The 22,838-nt window shown below is 43.6% G+C and overlaps 1 protein-coding gene across 1 annotated transcript in view; it reads right to left on the reverse strand.

The window, feature by feature from the left end:
* Positions 1 to 22,838, reverse strand: part of F9 (coagulation factor IX) — a 46,715-nt gene that overhangs the window by 1,065 nt on the left and 22,812 nt on the right. Inside the window, exons 5-7 of the mRNA XM_007507365.2 lie at positions 20,713 to 20,841; positions 13,037 to 13,242; positions 749 to 863 (exon numbers count right to left, since the gene is read on the reverse strand). Of these exons, the coding sequence (XP_007507427.1) occupies positions 749 to 863; positions 13,037 to 13,242; positions 20,713 to 20,841 (450 nt within the window). The remainder of the gene's footprint in view (positions 1 to 748; positions 864 to 13,036; positions 13,243 to 20,712; positions 20,842 to 22,838) is intronic.

A 22,838-nucleotide genomic window follows, 5' to 3' on the forward strand; every position in this document is an offset into this window, starting at 1 on the left:
TCTGTTTGGTCCAAATCCCCCTCATTTTATGGATGTTGATCTGGGATTTTAAGAGATTGAGACTTTCCCAAGGACATATGGGTAGTAAATTACAGATCCAGGATCCAAACCCAGGTCCTACAGCTTTCAAATCAGTAATCTTTTTATGGACCACTCCAGCACTCCTTTATATCACCTTTTCTCTTCAAAACAATTTACCCTCATCCTCTCTCTGAAAGAAAGAACTCCACTAGCTCCCAGAGAGCACACAATGCCATGGACCTTGTTAAGGGCTCCAAGGGTTCAAATCCTAACCAAGTGTTCTTGCAGGAAGGAGACCACATGATCTCAAAAGGACCTTCCATCCCTCAGGCTCTACAATTTCTCAGGTGTTTTCTGCACCAACTCTGTTTCCATTTTAATGGCAAGTGGTGGGAGGACCAGTCTCTCTTTTTCAGGCCAAACACTAATTTGAAGATAGCACTTCCTTTTCATCAAACTCTTGGGGCTCATACAGAGGAACAGAAACACTGACCTCAGGCTTTCAGTGGCCTGTCTAGCCCCTCAGTGTCCTCACATGAGGGCATTCAGCTTCCACATGAATATATCCAGGGACGGTGAGTTCATTCCCCTTTGGAAGAGCTTTTGAATTCAGCTTTGGGACAGATGAGATGATTCCTGTCTTATGATGTCGTGTGATGTGCTTCACAGCCCTTTCTGTGAATTTCAGCATCTGATGAGTAATGGTCCAAAGCTCTATTTTACTTACCTGCAACCACAGTAATTTCATCCCCAGGTTCAATGCAGTGGGCTGCAGTTACAATCCACTTCTCATTGATGATGGAGCCACCACAGAACCCTTTAATCTTTCCATTCAAAATGACCTGTGGGAGGAAAAGCACCAGAATTTCCCGCTATGTCATTTGGGGCTTGGAACAAGGGGGATCAGGGAGTGCGGGGACAACATTGAATTTGTCATGGCTCCATTGGGAATACAATGAGTTCTTTAGGGACTGCCGTGGGAGTTTCCCATATCAGGATCGGTCTGTTTCTGTCCTTGTTCCCCAGAGAAAATAGGGAAATGGGGTTGAGGATAAGGGTGGGTTTGAAGGTTTGAATGCCAACCATGATGAAACAGAAATATTGGCTTCCTTAATTGTCTGAGGCTTATTGGGTCCTTATCCCTTAAAGATTTTGATTCTGTCAGTGCCTGACTTCTTCCATGGAGATCCTAAGGTAGACACTGGGAAAGACACCTTGAAATCCCTAGTCTGGCATTGAGCATATTGGTGCCCCAACAAGCCACTGGCATCTTCTTCCTTGAAGGAAAAAGGTCAGAAATTATTTCCATCTAGGTGGGTCCCCAGAGTCTCCTTTAATCTGGAATGCTATGAAACTAAGCAGAATCATCTTGTGAATGTTATCTGAAGTCTGGCAGTGGGGAATTCTGGGAGACAAGATACCCCTGTAATTCTCCATGGGATATGTCTCTTGAGGCCCATTCTAAGAAGAGAGAGAGAGAGACCCTTCCTTGGTTTGACCCAGGAATCAAGCAGAAAAGTCTTCCAAGGCAGGGAATCTGAACCATTTTTGTGTGTGTCTTGGACCCTTCTGGTAATCCAATAAAGCCTATGCACCACTTCTTAAGAATACTGTTCTACATTATATACAGAGACTGATACACTGTGGCACAATCAAATGTAATGGACTTCTCTACTAGCAGCAATGTGCAATGACCCAGGACAATTCTGAGGGACTGAGTGAGAAAGATGCTATCCATATCCAGAGTAAGAACTGTGGGAGCAGAAACACAGAAAAAATGTGATTGATCACATGGGTCGATGGGGATGTAGATGCTAAATGATCACCCTAGTGCAAATATCAATAATATGGAAATAGGTCTTGATGAATGACCCCTGTAAAACCCAGGGGAATTGTGCATCGGCTATGGGACAGGTGAGGGGAGGGGAAGGAAAGAACATAATTCATGTAACTATGGAGAAATATTTTAAATTAATTAAATAAACATTTTCAGTTAAAAAAGAATACTGTTCTAAAATGTATAGAAGAACAAGTAAAACCTAGTGGAATTGCATTGTGGGCTACAGGAGGGGGAAGAGAGGAGGGGAGGGAAAGAACATGAATCATGTAACCATGGGAAAATATTCTAAACAAACAAATAGATAGATAGATAAATGGATAAATAAAATGTATAGAAGAAAATATGTTGCATTTCACAGGAAACCAAGGTTTTAGAAATCCATTTATCAAAATCTTCAAAGAAACAAATAAAACGAAGTCCCAAGTTTAGAATCCCTGATCTAAGGCTTGTGGGACGGGAGAGCCCCGCTGTGGAACGAGTGAGCAAGTCCACTGGTTTATGGCAATATTGAATTTCTTCCATTTGCTTCTCCTCAATTTCTGGATCAATAGCCTGAATTTCCTCCATTTCCCAAGTGCCCTCCAAAGCCTCATCTACCTGCTTAGAAGAGAAGTGGGAGGCTCTGGCCACTAGAGGGCGTAATAAACATTTGTTTAAATACACACACATCTATATACACGCACGGATTGTCAATTTTTTTTTTTTGACTAAAGCAGATTTGCTAAGGTGAAGATGTATAGCTAAATGAAAAAATCTAGCCCGGGATGTTTTGGGGCGGGGCGTGGCTCGGCCAAAGAGGCAATGAGGCTTTTCGATGACCAACGAGAAATTGTTCCCCCTTAATTCTCTGAAAAGAATGGCTCTGTTTTCCCTGAATCACTGCCTCCCGCCTCTAACTGAAGCCTTCCCTTTCCTAGGGTATCAAAGGTATCTCGGGAAGGTGGGGCTCCGTGGGGGCCAAGCAGCCATCCGTGGGGTGTGCATCGGAGCCGTCTCTGGTCTCTATTCTGCGCAAGGGTCCCCTCTGGGAGGGTGGAGCCCCCTCAAGCTGTTTCCCCTATCCCCAGCACTGGCTCTGGGATCCCCCAAAGACCTTTTTCTTTTGCTTAACAGCTGGCAGCCAGCCTCCGAGGTCTGCTATTCTTCAGATCAGCTGTGAATGGCTAGCTTTGCCCAGCCTAAAGGGGATCAGTTCCTCCTCCTTGCCCCTTTTTATTCAAGAAACGATTTGGAAGTTTGCATTTGGAGCTCATTTTTTACATACCTTGGTCTGCCCTAAGCCCTTCCCATGGACCTCAAGGCAGCTCCTCTCCGTGGGTTAGTTAATAACCTGCCCCACAGGAAACCAAAGGACTTAAATTGGATTCAGAGCCTCGGGCTTTGGTTACAAACCCAACCGTGTTGCCCTGTAGCTGTGAGACCTCAGGTAAGTCACTTAACCCCTCTGGACCTTTTATTCCTCCGCTGTAAAATGAGGGAGTTGGTTGTGCTACCCAGGAAAGAGCACCAGATTTAAAACCCTAGGACCTGAGTTCAATTCTCAACTTGGCTCTTTGGTACCTGTGCTAGCTTGGGCAAGTCACTTCCCTTTCCTGGGCCTCACTTTTCTCACCTATAAAATGAGGGGCTTAGCCATTTGACTTCCAAGGTCCTTCGAGCTGGAAAACTATGGTAGTATGGGTTCTCTTGCATTGTTAGGAGAAGTCTGGTGAGCCAGGCTTTTGGAGGACCCCACAAAAGGCAGAGAAGAGCCTATTTCTGGGAAGGAATTGGGATTCCTTTTTCCCTGGGCTGAGGAGAGTGTGACACTAGTTCACAGATCGTCATTGCAGTTCTTTGCTCAAAACCCCAGCCTAAAGAGCTGCAGTGGCTTCTCCTCCAGACCTTTTCTCCCTGAAACCCTCGTACATCATTAGCATTGCAGGTCGACTTCTTCTGACCCTGGCAATCTCTTTCTTCTTTAGGAAACCGCTTTTGGATGAGTCGGAATTTCTCTGGTCTCTCACTGTTCTCTCTCCTCTGTCGCTCTCTTTTCCTCTCCCTCCTCATGCGGTTTCTCTCTCTCTCTCTCTCTCTCTCTCTCTCTCTCTCTCTCTCTCTCTCTCTCTCTCTCTCGCTCACTCGCTCGCTCTCTTGCTCTCTCTCGCTTTTCCCCCTCCCTCCCTGCTCATTCCCTCTCGCCCTCCCAACCACTCTCCTCTCTCCCTCTCTCTTTCTCCCTCTCCCCGTCTTTCTCTCTCTCCCTCTCTCCCTCTCCCTCTCTCCCCCCCTCTCTCCCTCTCTCTCCCTCTCTCTCCTTCTCTCTCTCCCTCCCTCCCTCTCTCCCTCTCTTCCCTCCCTCTCTCCCTCCCTCCCTTTTTCCCTCTCTCTCTCCTCCCTCCCTCCCTCTTTCTCTCTCCCTCCCTCCTCCCTCCTCCCTCCCTCCCTCTCTCTCTCTCTCTCTCTCTCTCTCTCTCTCCTCTCTCTCTCTCTCTCTCTCTCTCTCCCTCCCTCCCTCCCTCTCTCTCTCTCTCTCCCTCCCTCCCTCTCTCTCTCTCTCTCTCTTCTCTCTCTCTCTCTCTCTCTCTCTCTCTCTCTCTCTCTCTCCCTCCCTCTCTCTGTCTCTCCCTTTCTTTATCTCCTCCTGGCCTTTCTCTCTCCCCCCTTTACCTCCTTCTCCCCTTCTCTTCCTCTCAGTTCCCTTTCTCTTTCCCCTCTCTTTCTCTTCAACAAGACGAAAATATCTCAGCATGATAGGGCTGAAGGAAGCTTGTTCCACACCTCCAGGTATTCATGGGCTGTAGGTTATTTTCATGGACTGCTGGGGGAAATGCCAATATCTCAGGCTGTGTTATTCATTGTTCAGCTTGAACAATCACTGAAGGATATTTCATCAAACAGAAACAACTCTAAAAATAGGGGACAAATATTCTGGTAAAAAAAGAGAAAGATGGGGAGTGGGGGGACTGTATATACAGTCTTTTCATTTCAAGTAAAGGTGACCCATTTTCATCTGAGTTTGGGAGAATAAGAATAATAAATAACTCCCATTTCTGCAGCCCTTTATGGTTACACAAAGCACCTTGCATACATTATCTCATTGATCCTCCCAGCCCCTGGTGGGGAGAGAATGGCAGAAGCATAGCATTTCTGAGTGAGGAGGAACCACTGAGTCCAAGCTCATAATGGCTGAACAAGAATCCTTTCTAAAACATGCCTGAGGAGTGGCCAGGAAGACTCTGCGTGACCACCGGGAAGGAAGGGGGAGCCGGGCATTTCTTAAAGCAAGCATCCTATTTTGAAACCTCTCTGATGTTAAGAAGTCCTTCCTTTATATTGAGTTGATATCTGCCCCTGTAGCTTGCACCCATTGCTCCTAAGTCTGCCCCTCAAAGCCAGGATAAGATCCATGGCTTTCCTAGGACAGCCCTTCAATACTTGGATAGAGTCCTCCTGTCTGTCCTCTCCCCCCTTTTTTTCCAGGCTGAACAATCCAGTACTTCAAGTGATCCTCCCTCATATGGTTTGGTTTCTAGTTCCTTCTCCATTTCTGTCACTCCCCCTTTGGTCAGTGTTCTTCCAAAATGGGCTGCCCACTTTCTGGATACAGTTTAATCAGGACAGAAGATGGCAGGGCCACTGATTTCCTCATGTTGGGTGCTCCATCTTTGGCATTGTGAAAGGTGACCACTAAGGTCTATTCGAGCCTTAAATCTATGGTTTTATTCTTTCCCTAGCCTCAGATAGGGTTAGCTTATTAGGTTACCATGCCATACTACTGACTCTTCCTGAGCTTAGGAGTCAGCAAGGTACAGTGGGAAGAATGCTGTGTTTGGAGTCAGAGAATCTGAGTTCAACCTCTTTCCCTTACTACCAGTGTGACCTTGGACAAGTCACTTCTCTAAGACCTCAGTTTCTTCATCTATAAAGTAACAAAGGGGTTAGACTAGATGGCTTCAAATACCCCTTTCATTTCTCAGTCTATGATCCTAAAGCCCCCATATCCTTTTTTTCTAAAACCCCTACGTTCTGTCACAGAATCTGTAGAGTGGTAAAGGCTACCAGAATTGGTATTAAGTGACTTGGCCAGGGCCACACAGCTAGAGAAGCATCTGAGGCCAGATTTGAACCCCAGGATCTTCTGGCTCTAGGCCTCACTCTATCCACTAAGCTACCACTTAGCAGCCCTCTCCCTAAGTCCTTTTCTGTTCAACAATATATTGTTAGGCACACCCCCTTTCTGTATTTGTACAGTTGATTTTTGGAGACACATATTATTTCCATTTGGAAGATAAAGAAGTTTGGACTCTAAGAAGGTGAAGTAACTTGACCAAGACAAGGATGGGGAATGTTGTCTTCAGACTCCAAATTAGCTGTCTTTTTACATTCATTGCAATAGTAGATGGTCCTTTCTGAGTTAAGAACTTTTTTTAAAAACCCTCACCTTCCATCTTGGAATCAATACTGTATATTGGTTCCAAGGCAGAAGAGTGGTAAGGGCTTGGCAATGGGGGTCAAGTGACTTGCCCAGGGTCACACAGCTGGGAAGTGTCTGAGGCCAGATTTGAACCTAGGACCTCCCATCTCTAGGACTGGCTCTCAATCCACTGAGCTACCCAGATGCCCCCTGAGTTAAGAACTTTTGATAGCACTGAGACCAGTCTTAAACTACCAACCTGCCCACCTCTGTGTGAAAAGAGAGATTTGAATATCTTCCAGAATCAATGCTAACACTTTTCTTGGGGGTGAGGCAGGTAGGGGAGGTATCACATCTGTCACAGCTGTTTTTCATGGTCTGATTGAACCAATATGGAGAACTGTTTTGAGCTCAAATCTGAAAAGGAGATGTTTAGGAAATGGAAGAAAATGACCAATCCTTAAGGCCAAATAAATACAGAATGGTGGCCTAGACCTGGAAAAGGATGATGCCAGGAATAGTAAAGGAAAGGCCCAGAATGGCCTGAGGTGCAGAAAAGAGCAATAATTGCTTTGGGGAAAAAAAGGGTTTGTGAAAGGAGGCAGCTGGGTGGTTCAGTGCATGGAGAACCAGGCCTAGGAATGGGAGGTCCTGGGTTCCAATGACACTTCCCAGCTGTGTGACCCTGGGTAAGTCACTTGACCTCCATTGCCTATCCATTATCACTCTTCTGCCTAAGAACCAATACACAGAGGGTTAGGGTTTAAAAAAAAGTTGTAAAGTTCTTTACATATGTTGCCTCATGAAATCATCATAACAACCCTGGGAGGTGGTGCTCTTATCTGTATTTTATAGATGAGGAAGCTGAGGCCAAGAGGAGTTAAATGACTTGCTCAGGGTCACACAGTTAGTAAGCATATGAGTAATCAGAATTCAAATCTGGGGTCTTCCCTGACTGCAGGTGAAATATTGTATATACACTGGTCTGTCTGTCTGCCTGCCTCACCCAATGACGTTTAACATTTTAAAATTAAAATTAATATTAAAAACACTTTTAAATATTAAGCATAGGATATATATATATACCCTCTGCCTCTGAATTCAATACCTCTTTTTGATTCAGTCTTCTCCATAAAGGAGAATGTTATTCCAACTAGAAATGAGAGAAAAGATATGATTAAGAGGGACTGGAGGGGCAGCTAGGTGTCTCAATAGATAGAGAGCCAGCCTTGGAGACAGGAGGTCCTGAGTTCAAATCTGATCACAGATACTTCCTAGCTGTGTGACCCTGGGCAAGTCACTTAACTGCAACTGCCTAGCCTTTACCACTAGGCAACTGACCACACCTTCCTTTTGGATACATTATCCTCCCTTAGCTTTAGATATACTCTACTTTTCTGGTTCTCTTTCTCTCTATAACTTTTCTTCTCTGTCTCCTTCAATGATTTTGCTCTCACTCCACAAAAGGAATGTTGCCTCAGCCCCTTTCATTTCTCTTTCCATACTCTCCACTTGGCAAGTTCATTCACTCTCATGACTTGAATTACTACCCCATTCCCAGGCTGGTACTTCTTTTTGGAACCCTAGAAACAGCTTCAATTACCTACATTCAGGACATCTCTCCATCCCTTGTCAGCTGGGTTGAAAATATCTTTTGAATGAGATTCTGAAGACATAACTAAGTAGGATCTAGATGATCATGACAGAGAGATCCAGAAAGGGAGAAAAGAAAGAAGAGACACCATTAAACATTTCAAAAATACATGAAATGGGGCACTTGACTTTCAGAGAAGAATCTTTGTTAGAAAACTCTACTCCAATTGACTCTTTGAAAAATTTCTAATGAAAAAAATTATTTCTAATAGATCAATTTACTAAAAAAATGGAAGAAAGTCTCTCAGATACATGGAGAAGGGCAGTTTTATTACTACTGTGCTGAATTTCAGGCAGACTTTTTAAAAACCCTAGAATAGTGATAGTGAACCTTTTAGAGACCAAGTGCCTAAATTACAACACTCATGCCTTGTGTGAGGCCCTCCCCCCAGCCTTATCCCAGACCAGGGACGGAGGAAAACACTCCCATGGGGCTGTTGGATAGAGGGGCAAGTGATGTGAGAAATGTCCTCAATCATGCATGGAGAGGGGAATGGGAGCAGCTGCCACAGGTATGCTCTGGCACATGTGCCATAGGTTCACCAACACAGACCTAAGTAATAAAGGTTTCCAACTTTGTAGGAAATCTTTTTTTGGTTATCTATTGAGATGTTCATGTTTGTTGATGTCTCAATTCATAATCTGAACAGGAAATTTCTTTTAAAAACCTTGTTGTTTTTCAATTGTGTCTAGCTCTTAGTGACCCTGTGTTACATAGTATCCCTTGAGTTTTCTTGGTTAAAGATACTGGAGTGTTTTTTCCCCTCCTGGATTAAGGCAAACAGAGGTTAAGTGACTTGTCCAGGGTCCCACAGTTAGTAGGTGTGTGAGGGTGGATTTGAATTCAGTCCAGGCCCAGTACTCTATTCACTAAACCATCTAGCTGCCTAAAGGGAAGCAACAAGGAAGAAAGGAGGGAGAGGTTGTCTATAGTGAATGCTCACTCACTGACCAAACCAGATTTTTTATAGGACATGCCCTGGGGATGAGAGCAAGGGTAGACCATGGATGAGCACAGACATATGTCATAATCCTACAAGAACCCTGACTGAAGTGCTCAGGCTGGGTAAAAAATGAAGCTGGAGAAAAAAGTTGAGAACGATAGAGAAGGATTTTTAAACTATATGAGAGAAACAAAAAGGATCCTTGATGTAGTATTTGAAGATCAATTTGAGATTATCTATCCCAACCCTCTCATTTTATAAATAAACTGAGGCCCAGAGAGGGGAAGTGATTTGGCCAAATTCACATTGACAGAAGATCAGAATTTGAGCCAAGTTTCCCAATTCCAAATTCAGTGCTTTTTCATCTATATTTATTAGAGATAGGACCACTGATCAGGGTTAATGAGAGATAATATGACAAGATGGCATCTCAGTTTAGTAGACCTGCTTAATTCTTCTTGTATTCAGATTTTCTCTGCCAAAGATAATGGTATTTGGACTACAAAGGACAGAACCAAAGGGGCTAAGACAGATCAGGTAACCATTATATAGATAAAGAAATAGATATAGATATAGGTATATATGCATATATATATATATATATATATATATATATATATATGGATAGATAAAGCTGGCCTTGATTAAATCAAGTCACACCTGGCCCTGATAAATTAAATCTTGGGATATGGAAAAGGTTGGTAGATGTTACTGATGTCATGATCATAGCCAATGGGAAAAGAAAAAATGTTGTCCTGCATTTGAAAAAAAGAAGAGGAGAAGGATCCTGCAAACTTGAGGTCCAAGAGTATGGTTTTGACTTGGCAAAATCCTAGACTATGTTATTTGAAGGATGGTTGGGGAGCATGTAGAAAAGGAAGCAGCAATCAGGAAGACCTGACATGGCTTAAACAAGAACAAGTCAAGCCAGAATACTTCATTTCCTTTTTTGACAAAGTTACTCACCTGAATTAAAAAACAAACTTTGGTATCATTTTAATTAATTTTATGGAAGCATTTTCCAACGTTTCTCATGCTACTCTGATGGAAAATAGAGGCGTGGGTTCCATGGTAATACAGGATACGGAACTTGTTGACTAGGCAGACCCAAGAATTAATCAATTTTTTTCATCAATTTGGAATGAGGTCTTCATTAGAGGATGTCGGGTAACTTTGCTTGATTATATGTGTAACTGCTTTGTCAATGATTTGGTTAATGGTATAGATGCCACACTTATAATCTGAGGATTTCATCAAGCTAAAAGAGACAGCTAATAATATTGAGTCAGGATCCAAAAAATCCCCAAGCTACCAGGTTGGGCTAAATGCAATAAAATGAAATTTAATGGGGATAAATGTAGTCTTATACTTAGGTTAAAAAGAATCAACTCCTCAGATAGAGAAAGGAGGAAGCATGATGATTGGACGGCATTTAATTAGAAAAATTTTTAGCAGTTTTCGAGGACTGAGGTCTCATTATGAATTAATACGATGATGTTTGCTGTTGTGAAGATGAAATGAGATAACATGTATTGTGCTTTGAAACCCTTCAAGTACTTTCTAAACACTAGTTATTGTTATTATTATTAATAATAATCTTTATAGGGCAGCCGTAAACAAGCGTATGACCTTGGGCTACATTGAGAAGCATCAATCTATCACGTTGCTAGTCTAAGTCTAGGGAAGCACTAGAAAGCTAGACTCTGCCCTCTTCAGATGACATCTGTAATGTCTTCAGTTCCCCTTGCTACATTGGAGGAGGTTATAGAGAAGTTGGAGAGTATCCAGAGAAGGACAGCTGGGTTGGTGGAAGGCGTTGGATTCATGTTGTAAGAGGACCATTGGAAGGTACTGGGGATAGTTAGGCTAGAGAAGAAGAGACTCAAGGAGAGCATGATAGCTGCGTTCAAGTGTCAGATGGAGGAGGGATTCGACTTACTCTGCTAGGACCTAGGAACAGTGGATGTGGCAGAGAACAGATTTAAGTTTGATGTCCCAGAACACTTCCTGATAATTAGAGGAATCCAAAAGTAGGACTAAGTGGTGCAGTGGCTAGAGTGCCAGCCCTGGATTCAGGAGGACTTATCTTCATGACTTTGAATCTGGCCTCAGATATGTTGGAGCTGTGTGACCCTGAGAAAGCCACTTAACCCTGTTAGCCTCAGTTTCCTCATCTGTAAAATGAGCTGGAGAAGTAAATGGCAAACCACTCCTATATCTCTGCCAAGAAAATCCCAAAGAGGCTTGTGAAGAATCAGACACGAGTGAAATGACTCGATGACCTCAAAAGTGGAATGGAACAGGCTGTCTGGAGAGGTGTCAGGTCAGCCCTCACTAGAGGTCTTCAAGCCAAAATATGATGGTTCTTGATTGAGGATGCTTCTGAGGGGATTACTGTGCAGGTCTGGGTGGTACTTAAAGGCCTCCAAGTCTCCTTCCAGCCTCTGTTGCTGGGGTCCTCTGATCTGTCATGAACGTTTCAACTTCACATGTCTCAGATTGATCTCAATGATTTCTCTTTCCAAACAACTGCTTCACCTTCAACTTCACTCTTGCTGCCCTGGCATTTACCTGGTTGCCCACATTTAAGTCCTTCGTGTTCTTCTCACTGGCCCAATGTTTCCAGGACCTGATTACCCTCTGAACAAATGTGCTTGCTGTATACTATGCCCTGTGCTAAGTTTTGGGGACACAAAAGCAAGACTGAAACAATCCTTGTCTTCTAGAAGCTTCCATCCTGTACTTCTGGGAGCAGAACAAAGATGGCAGAGTAAGGTTCATTCTATGAGGGGGGGGCAGATTTACAGAGTTAAGTCAAACAAAAAATATTCTAGGTGAATTCAAAGTAATTTTGCTGCAAGGTCTAATAATTGGGAAATCCAGAAAGCACAGTGCCCCACCAGTAGTTACTTAATATCAGCCTTTTGGATGAGGACATTGAAGGGATTCTTACACTCGCAGATGACCCAAAGTAGGGAGGGCTTACTACTACATTGAATGACAGACTTGTCTGCCTTTCAGAAACTTGAAAAGAGTAATCATGAATCTGCCTTGCCATTGTCCCCACCCCATCTTGTCTTCAGGCTAAACATATCTAGTTCTTCAATGAATCCTTCCTCATATTTCATGGATCAAAGACCTTTATCCTCCTAGTCGCCCTCCTCTAGACACTCTAGCTTTTCAATGTCCTTCCTAAACTAAGAGTCCACCAATCATTTCCTAAAGGGAATCCTAAAAACAATAGAGAAATATTGTAACTGAAATCCAGTGCTCTGACATCCAATCAAAATACCACAACCATCCTAAAGGAAGCACTTTAAGTAGCAAGGCACTATAGGCAGGATCACACAAGACTTGGCAGCTTCTAACACAAACAAACCAACAGAGGAGATCTTGGAATACAGTATTCCAAAAGGAAACAAGATAAGCTTATATAGGTTAAGAGGGAGAACAATACTTAGAAAGTCAGAAGCAAAATATATTTCCTGGTTCTAAGGGGAAGATTAAAAGAAAGAAAAAGAAAGGAAAAGAATTAGCAGCTTAGGGAGGTGCCGTGGTTTACCTCTTAGAAAATTGGGGAATAGATGGACAAATTGTGGTATATTAATGTGATAAACTATTTTTTAAAAAACCTTTACCTTCCATCTTGGAGTCAATATTATGTTTTGGCTCCAAGGCAGAAGAGCTGTAAAGGCTAGGCAATGGAGGTGAAATGACTTGCCAAGGGTCACACAGTTGGGAAGTATCTGAGGTCAGATTTGAACCTAGGACCTCCTGTCTCTAGGCCTGGCTCTCAATCCACTGAGCTACCCAGCTGCCCCCTGTTGTGATAGATTATTAATGCACCATAAACAATGACAAAAGAAAGAAATTCAGAGAATCCTGAACTGAGTAGAGGATCAAATCCTACAGGGACAACAACATTATAAAGAAGAACAATTATGAAGGACTTAAGAACTCTGATCAAAGTAATAACCAACCAGCTTTCCAGAGGATCAATGCTGATGCATGTTACCCATTTCTTGAAAGCTATCAACAGCCAAAGGAATGTACTCTGGTCATTGGATTGTGGATATGTTTTGAAACTAGAAAGTATCCCTCAAATTGCTATCGTCTCATAAGGTTGGTCCTATGTCTACTGGAGCCTCTTGTGTTAGGCTAAATACACTCCAAGTGTAGTACCTGCCAAGGGATCTCTCCCTTCTTGGCATCTTCTCCACCAACGACCCGACTCAATTCTTTATGTATGGGCGTGATTTGTGTGGCTTCATTGGGAACCTGTTCCTCCTCGGTAGAGTTTACATTGTCCATGTTGACGAAGATGCTCTCAGCACGGGTGAATTTCTTAAGATTTAAAGGAACTGACACTCTTCCACAAGGATATGGTACTAGAAGAGGAAGAGAATAGAAAGCAAATCGTGAGAGAGTGCCCTCCCCACACAACGCAGCCTCATCAGCTGAGACGAACACAGTGGGCAGATTTTTAATTTTAGCCAAGAAGGATATAGTGTTTTAAGGTTTCCAAAATGATTTACAAACATTATCTCCTCTTATCGTAACAATGATCCTGGGAGGAAGGTGCTGTTATTATGCCCATTTTAACCCAAAAGGAAATTGAGGTAAACAGAGGTTAAATTACTTGCCCAAGATCACACAGCTACTGAGTATCTGAGTTCAAATTTGAACTTGGATCTCCTTAATTCCAGGCCCAGGGCTCTCTCTACAGGGTTACCTAGCTGGATGGAGAGTCTAGTCAGACAGTTGATTTAATTATCTTTATAAAAGTTTCCTGAAAGTTCTCAAAGCTTTGGTATTTGAGCAGATTTTTCCAATAGGCCCCTTGTGGAGGCAGGAAAGAGAGTCTCCTCCTACTTCAATACAGACTCATTATAACCTTGAACACCATCTCTTCCCCTTTGCTCCTCGGATGAGTCAGTGTCAGCTTCTGCGCCTTCAGAACAGGGATGTCAATGGCCAGGCAAAGGAATCTGACAGTGACTCCATAAGGTGAGCCCAATGTAGAAGCACTGGGAGCATCTTCATCACTTAGAAATCATGATTCACTTCACTTCAGGGAAGCAGAGGTATGAAGTGAGTAGAGATCTCAGCTAGTCCAGTGCCCTCATTTTACTGATGAAGAAATGGAGGCCCAGGAATCTATGGGGAGCTGACCAAGTCACATGGATCAAGACCATTCAAAGCAAGACTTGAACCCAGGTCTTCTGACTCTTGAACCTATACCCATTTTGTGCTACTGATTCAGTTTAATGAGCATTTGTTCAATATCTACTATGTGTCAGGCACTGTTCTAGGAACTGGGGGATACAAAGACAAAAAACAATCTCTATTTCCAAAGAGTATATGTTTTACTAGGGGCTGAGTAAACACACAATACAGGGAGAGGGACTAGATCTGTGATTTTGTTGGTGTGGAGAACTCCAGGTGAGGAAACTCTCTTTATAGGTGCAGTTGGGCACCATCGTTATAATGCATACTTTTAGGGAGGTGACGAGGACCACAAGACATTGTCTTGCCTTGGCTAGGGTTCCATAGCCAGAATCTAGCAGAAGTGGGACTCGAACTCAAGTCTTCCTGGCTTTGAGGCCAACCCTCTTTCTCTACCTTTGCTATATGACATTGCCCCTCATGAATTTTTATACACATACACACACAAATTAATATAGAGTATTTTCAGAGGCATTAACAATGTGGGAGAATCCAGCTAGGCCTTTTGGAGGAAATGGCACCTGAAGGAAGCCAAGAAGGAAGCTAGGGAGAAAGAATATTCCAGTCAGGAAGGACAGCATGTGCTGGAACAGGATCAGATGTCATGAGTGAGGTGTATTAAACAGGCCAACTTGATAGCAGTCAGTCTAGAAAGATCCGTTTCAGTCAATCCATGAAGGGCTGGTTTTAAGTCCTGATTTTGTCCTAGAGGTACTAGGCAGCCATCAAGGCTTCTTGAGCAGGAAGCATCATGACAAGACCTGTGCTTTAGGACACTTATGGAGTCTTTCTTATATAAATCACGTGAGATAATACTGTAAAATGTTCAGTTTGTTATCTGCCACACAGTAGGTACTTAATAAGTATTTGTTCCTCCTTCCCTCAAATGGAATAAATGCAAGTTTAAGATGTGGAATACATGGCCGGCTTCCCGTTTTAGTTCTTGTACTTGTTCTTTCTGGATCTCTTTCCTTCTAGGTCAGATCAAGGGGTAGGAATCACTGTTATCTAAGGATTCTAAGCTATATGTTGTCTGTCGGGAGATCCAGATTTTCCTCTGCCTCCCATCCACTAGCTATCAAACTATTGGGATGGATTTGGGCTACCTTGTTGTCCCATCATTAACTGGCTGGTTTCCCCCACCTGGGACATCAGATCTGATTGGGGAATAGATTTGTCCTCTGTCATGTGGTGATTCAGTGAAAAAGCCCCAGGTCACTGTGACTCAGGACCTATGTTACATGGAAAAAGCCAACTGGCCTCTGTGTGCCTACCTTTTTTCATATATAAAATGAGGGGATGTTGGAGTACAAGAAGCTTAATCTGGAGCCTGATAGCCCGTGTTCACATCCCAGCTCCCCTCTTCCTTCCTGTGTATCCATAAACAAATAAATGAATTTCTTTGTGCCTCAGTTTCCTTATCTGTAAAATGAAGGGGTTGGACTAGATGGCCTCCAAGGTCCCTGCTACTTGAAATTGATGAGCTGACCATCTCCAGAGCCTGGGTCCTTTCTAGCATGATCTCAGTGAGTTGAAGCCCACCTGGGTGAGCAATTCCCTTCCTCCTCCATCACATGGGCTCCCATCAGAACCAAATGCAAAGCCTGGGCCACCTTTTCCTTAGGGGCTAGCGTAGGCCTCAGGCCTCAGAGAAAATCCAGACGCCCTCTTCCACTTCACCGCCTGACTGCTAAAATGGACTCAGTGGTCTCCAAGCTCATTTCTGTCTCTTCCCAGGTGCCCGAACACACAATGTCCCATTTTGCTTCTACCTCTGTATCTTGTAACTGACATCTCTATAGCAACCAGCTGTGGCGAGGTAACAGCATGTGCTCGGCAAAACAGGAAATTAGGTTACAAAGGCTTCTGTATAAATATTAATCATTCCTAATGGCTAGAGAGAGGAGTGTAACGCCAATGAGTGACAGCTAAGCTTATTTCTTGCTTACTCTATTTGGCTCCCCCTCCAAAGCAAGACAGGCTTAACAATAACTTGTTAAAAAGTTGGGGAGTAGTTCTCCTTTATTCTTTCCAAGCTTATGATACAGAAGAACATCTCCACTGCCCTGTTCTTGCCTAGGCACCTGATGGCTTTTCAGGGTTCTAAACCATCAGTCTGGGGGAGGAGGTGGTGGTTGGTTTTCCTTCCCAAGGTAACCTGGGAAAGGAATGAGAGATTTAGAGCCTACTAAAGGGACCAGGGAGGCCAGCAGGGCCAAAAGGCTTTGCAGGGAGACACTTTGGATCAAGAGGGTCCTGATATAGGTGTGCTGTTTAGAAACATCAGGACCATTGGGGACAGCTGGGTAGTTCAATGGATTGAGAGTCAGGCCTAGAGACAGGAGGTCCTGGGTTCAGATCTGGCCTCAGACACTTCCCAGCTGTGTGACCCTGGACAAGTCCCTTGATCCCCATGCTTAGCCCTGACCACTCTTCTGCCTTGGAACCAATACACAGCATTGATTCCAAGATGGAAAGTGAGGGTTTTTTTAAAAAAAGTTTGCTCCCTGTTGCTTTTTTGGGGAGTAGAAAGAGCATTAGATTTGGAGCTTGGAGGAATCAGCTTAGTAAACATGGGAGAGACTCTTTAATTTCCTCTAGCCTCAGTTCCTCCATCTGTAAAATGGGTAGAATAATAACACTTCCCTCTCAAGGTTGTCACAAGACTCAAATGACAAGCTATTACAAAGCACTTTGCAAACTTTAAAGAACAGCATAAATATCAGCTCTCACCATCATCCTCTCTTTTTTTGGATACAGCTCAAGTAGAAACTCTCCTAGGACAAATTGCACGCTGTCCTGCTCTATTTATTATTTCTCATTTGATAGGCCTTTTTACAGATGGATAAAATGACTTCTTTATGATTTGCTAATTGTACGAACATGACTGGCCAGCCTAGGTGTCACCCAACAGCTGTGGCTAATGCCATGAGAGGGGACCCAGGGACACTAACAGCTGTTAGCCCCCTTCTAGGCTCCCTTCCTCTGCTCTGCTCAGTTGTTAATGTTTGCCCCCTCCTTGTGGATATGGTATTCACTGCTCTGGGTATGCCTTGTCTACCCGCCCCATTGGGGGTGCCAATGGTTGGATTTGTGTGTTCGTGTTCCGAGCTCTTCACTCATAGGACCCCCCTTTGTACATGCCAAGTGAGGTGCCTTTAGGGTCCCAGAAGTGTCAGAGGCTGGATCTGAGTCCAGGTTTTCCTGACACTCACCCCTAATTCCATCCTACTCTATTGCCTTGATGCTGCACCTAGTAGGGCATTAATAAACATTTCGCAGACTGAATTTAACTGACCCCCTGCTGAGACGGCTAGGTGACCCTGGAAAGAGAGAGCTAGACTTGGAGACTGGAAAGATGTGAGTTCAAATCCTACCCCAGATACTTATTAGCTATGTGATCCCTGGCTGGTTAGTTAGCCTTTCTCAACTTGTTTCCTAAACAAGAATAGGAGGGGGGTTGGATTCAGTGGCCTCTCTAGGCCCTCCCAGGTCTACATATGTGGTTGTTTGATCCCATGACTGAATATCCAAAGGTCTGGAGGAGCTGTCAATGACTGCAAAGCCCAGGGCCACAGTGGCCAGAAGCCCTCAGACTGCTGTTGCTCAGGCTCAGGGAAAGAGTATGTCTACCTGGGAGCCAGATGGCCCCAGCAGCCACAGGGGGGTTAAAAGAAGCCCCTGCAGACTCCACAGCTTTCAAGACCATTCACTTATGTTGCTACGGGGACAATCCTGGTTATTGGAAGCATCTTCAATTTCCTCTGCTGAGATCCGCCTCGATGCAGAGATAGGCAGCAGCCTGCCTGAGCAGACTGGCGAAACTCAAAATGTAATAGAGCAGCCTAATCAGATTCTACCTTGGAGATATCAAAAACATCCCTCTGCCATACAAAATAGGCACAAAGGAGCTGCTTCTCAGAGGCAGCTCCAGGGTGCTTCATTTAGCTGATCCCCAAGCACTTGTTAAGCACCTACTATGTGTCAAGTGCTACATAGGTGCTGAGGAGACAGACATCTTCAAGAAGCGTATGGCAGGGCTGCAGGACTGGTATTGGAGGTAACAAACCTGCAAATATCAATAATAACTGAAAAATGTATATTTCTAACATATAGAAAATGCATATCAAATAAATATGACTGGTTTCTGGGGAGAACTGGGGGTGAAGGGGGAGGCATTAAGAAAGCTTCAGGTTGGAGATGGTGCTTCAGTTATGTTTTGAATAAAATCAGGATTCTAAGAGACAGAGATGAAGAAAGAATGCATTCCAGGCATGAGGAAACAGCCTAGGCAAAAGCATGGAGATGGGATATCATGTATAAGGAATAGCAAGAAGTCCAACCAGTTTGGCTGGACTAATTGAATATGGGAAGAAAAGCTATGTACAATAAGGTTAGAAAGGTAGATTGAGGCCATGTTGTGGAGATTATTTCTGTCTGGTGCCAAAATATTGCTATCACCAACATGAGGGCTGACTCATTCTATTTGATTCCTCCGACTTCATTTTCAAAGAGGAGAATGAACGGGAACAGTGGCTCTTGGTCCTTTCCTAATACATGAGTCGTCCAGTCAACATAACCTTTCTCAGAGGTGGCATGACCATCAGTAGCCTGGAAACGTTGGCCCAGAGAATTGATTCCTTGCTGCCTACATGCATGGCATTGATCAGTCTGACCAAAGGGTATAGCTGCAAGAGTGATTTAGACAATGCCAAGCTTGTTGGAACACAGCTTGAGACCCCGGGATTTACAATGATCTCTGCAGAATCTCCCAGTCAGGGACTGAATGGAATCATGCGCAAAACACTCAGCACTGGGTTGCTAGTCCTCTTGGGATCTTTGTTGTTACCACTGATTGAATTCAATTTACTGGCTCACAAATATTTAAACCAGTCATGCCAACTGGTGGTACCTCATGCCCTGAAAGCATAAGAGATCACTGCTAAGCTTAGAAGAAATTAAACCATGGAGAAGGATGGAAGAAACGAAAGAAAGAAAGAAAGAAAGAAAGAAAGAAAGAAAGAAAGAAAGAAAGAAAGAAAGAAAGAAAGAAAGAAAGAAAGAAAGAAAGAAAGAAAGAAAGAAAGAAAGAAAGAAAGAAAGAAAGGAAGGAAGGAAGGAAGGAAGGAAGGAAGGAAGGAAGGAAGGAAGGAAGGAAGGAAGGAAGGAAGGAAGGAAGGAAGGAAGGAAGGAAGGAAGGAAAGAAGGAAGGAGGGAAGGAGGGAAGAGGGATGGCAGGATGGATGGAAGGAAGAAAGGTAGACTTGATTGATTGTTTGGACTGGACAGTTTAAGAGAGTTGAGAATCCCTAAACTAGTAGGGTAAAAATATTCAAAACTTGAGGGCCCAGATTGCCTTTCATTTTGCTTTGATATTCCTGGTGCCGAAAGAAAGAAAGAAAGAAAGAAAGAAAGAAAGAAAGAAAGAAAGAAAGAAAGAAAGAAAGAAAGAAAGAAAGAAAGAAAGAAAGAAAGAAAGAAAGAAAGAAAGAAAGAAAGAAAGAAAGAAAGAAAGAAAGAAAGAAAGAAAGAAAGAAAGAAAGAAAGAAAGAAAGAAAGAAAGGAAGGAAGGAAGGAAGGAAGGAAGGAAGGAAGGAAGGAAGGAAGGAAGGAAGGAAGGAAGGAAGGAAGGAGGGAAGGAGGGAAGAGGGATGGCAGGATGGATGGAAGGAAGAAAGGTAGACTTGATTGATTGTTTGGACTGGACAGTTTAAGAGAGTTGAGAATCCCTAAACTAGTAGGGTAAAAATATTCAAAACTTGAGGGCCCAGATTGCCTTTCATTTTGCTTTGATATTCCTGGTGCCCAGCATTGTGCCTGGCACCTACTAGGCACTTAATAAATGTTTTCTTTGGATTGAATTGTGAAATTAGAGAGGGGCCATTAGAGATTCCCTGGCCCAGGGATACTTCCCTTTTTTAGTGTCATGGAGCCCTTTGACAGTGTAAAGAAGCCCAAGGCCCCTTTTCAGAATAATGTTTTTGGACGTATAAAATAAAGCACATAGAGGAATCGAAAGAAAATCAAGCCTGTCTCTGTCTATGTAAATACAAGTTCAGAACCCCCCAGATAAGACCCTCTGACTAATCAAGCCTTTGTTGTTCCATACAGAAAGTGAGCCTGAGAGGCAGGAATTCTACTTGCTACTATTCCTGAACCCTCCATTCCATCTCAGGCTTCTGGCCACCTGATGGTTGGAGTATTCTCCCTCCTTTGTCTCTTGGGATCTCTGGTTATCTTCAAAAGCTCTGGTGCCACCTCCTTCAGAAAACCTTTTCCCAACCAGTTCTCCTCACGCCCATTTGACAGGATCTACCACCTCTAACAATCCTGGGCATGCTTATCTTATTCCATCTTGTTCACCTCCAGTGAAATGCAAATTCTTTGAGGTCACGGACCATATTTTTTTTGTCTTTCTATTTTTGTGGCCCAGCACAGTGTCTGGTACATCACTAGTGGCGAATAAATTCTAGCTCGAACATAGGTAATTAATGAATGCCATTGGTGGATTGATTTAGTATGGATTAGAAGGAGAGCTAGACGCTTTTCAGGTCATAAAATTTGTTCAAAGATTAAATACTGGTTCGGTCAACTTATCTGTAGGACTTTAGAAAATTGGGTTCAGTTTGGACCTTCTGGTTCACAGGACTTTTGGTCTTCTGCCAGTCGGTATCCCGTAGTACAGTGACACACTGCCTTGTTCAACTTATTCATCTTGCAGAATTGCTTGCAGCCACCATTTTTAATGCTACAGCTGGCATCTGGAAGGGAAGTCAGTTAATCAGTCAACTAACATTTGATTAAGCATACGCTGTGTGCGAAGTGCAGGATACATACACAGTAGGGCCCACGTCCTCAGAGGATACGTTCCAAGATCCACTGTGGATGGCCAATGCCATGGATATAAGTTATCACCTGTGGACCACACATAGCTATGCTCTCTCTTCCCACTCGGACCCCTCAGCTCAGTGCCCAGTGCCCACCCCCATCCAGTCCCACAAAAACAAAGCCTCAAAAGACAATGAAAGTGAAATAAAGGGGAAGTGAAAACAGAAGGGACCACTGTGGCTTTGCTTAGCAGTTGACCATGGATAACTGAAACCGAAGATATCTATACCGGGAATAAGGGGACTCTACTGTACAACAAGCAAAAAGAGAAACCACCCCTGCCCTCAGGGAGCTTCCATTCTAATAAAGAAAGACAACTTCTAAAGGGGGAGCCCCAAAGCATGAGGGGAAGTGATCATAGAAGGTACCTGATGTGGGCCTGTTGGCTCCACATCTGGAGAATGAAGGGTTATTGTTCTGAGACTGATGGTTCTGGAAAAGAAGTCACCCATGGGAGAAGTGGGGATTCCTTTTGTGTATGGGATGGACTAGATGGCTGCTGAGATTTCTTTGCAATCTCATATTCCATGATTCTGGTCCGAGTGCATTTTTCTTTTTTTGAACTGAAGTATGAGAGCTTATATCTACCCACGCTGACAACAGTAGCATCCCTGGGAGGGATCTGGAATCCTTAGTCTGGGGAAATTCAGAACTTAGTAGGGATGACATGAGATTATAGATTTGGAATTGGAAGATTCCTTAAAGGTCATCTAGCCTAATCTCCTCGTTTTACTGATAGGGAAACTGAGAGATGAATACAAGAGTTGTCTTCAAGTATTTGTAGAAGGGGGATAAGAGTAGTTCTTGGCCCCAGAGGGCAACATGAGCAGGAGCAATGGAGTGGAGGTACAGAAAAAGAGATTTAGGCTTCCTGAGAATTGCAGCTCTCCCTGCCTCAGGAGGAAATGGGTTCTTCTTCCCTGGAATTCTTCCAGAGGAGGCTGATATGTCATAGAGGTCATTTTGTTGTTCTTGTATGGCCTCTGATTGACTTGAGAGCAGGAAGGGGCTTTGGGGGCCATCTCTAGACTAATCCCCTTAATTTCTCAGAGGGGAAACTGAAGCCCAGAGAAGAGAAATGATTTGCCTGTTGATGTATGGATAGTAAAAGAGCAGAACTGGGATTCAAATCCAGGTCTTCTGACTCCATATCCAGTGTTCTTTCCATAGTATGGCACTGCCATCAAGCAAATAAAAATGTAAATGTTTTCTCTAGGGGGCACTCTAGGGCCTGCAATTCCACCCCTGTCCCAGAGATAATCCCCAAATGCTTAATCTGGCTTTGTAGCTGTTTTCAATGAATACAAATGTGACTTTGTACTTTTCCCTGCTCCAGCCAGCTCTGATAACCTTGGTTATTTTACCCTTCACTTGGTGTCATTTTATTTCTACCCAGAAATGTGAAAGTGTACAGCCAAAGCAAACAAGTCCTGGAGAGAGTGTTCAGCCAATCTTCAGATGAGCTGAGGTGCTGACAATGGAAGGAGGCTTTTGACCTTGCCTAGGTCACCTCCCCTGCCCTGCTCCCTCCACTATAAAAATCCTGGGTGTTTTCCTAGCTCTGGTTCTGGGTCATGTGACTAATGTGGTCATTTACCACCTCCATACTTTTTCTGCATATTCATGAGGGCCTTCCCTGGTAGGAAGTGACTTGAGTCACCAACAGAAAGGTTCTAGGAGTTGAGAGATTTTCATTTTGAGAATGTAGATCTAGAAATAGCTGGAAGGAACTTCAGAGGTCCTCTATATAAACAATGAAGGAAGTGTAAATTCAGAGCTAGAAGATATCACAAACCAGTTAATCCATCCCCCTCCTGCCTGGGCTATTTTACAGATAAGCCAAAATCTAGAAAAGCTGAGTAGAAGGGTA

The sequence above is a fragment of the Monodelphis domestica genome, chromosome X (assembly GCF_027887165.1).
Source record: "Monodelphis domestica isolate mMonDom1 chromosome X, mMonDom1.pri, whole genome shotgun sequence".
NCBI classification, from domain to species: Eukaryota; Metazoa; Chordata; class Mammalia; order Didelphimorphia; family Didelphidae; genus Monodelphis; species Monodelphis domestica.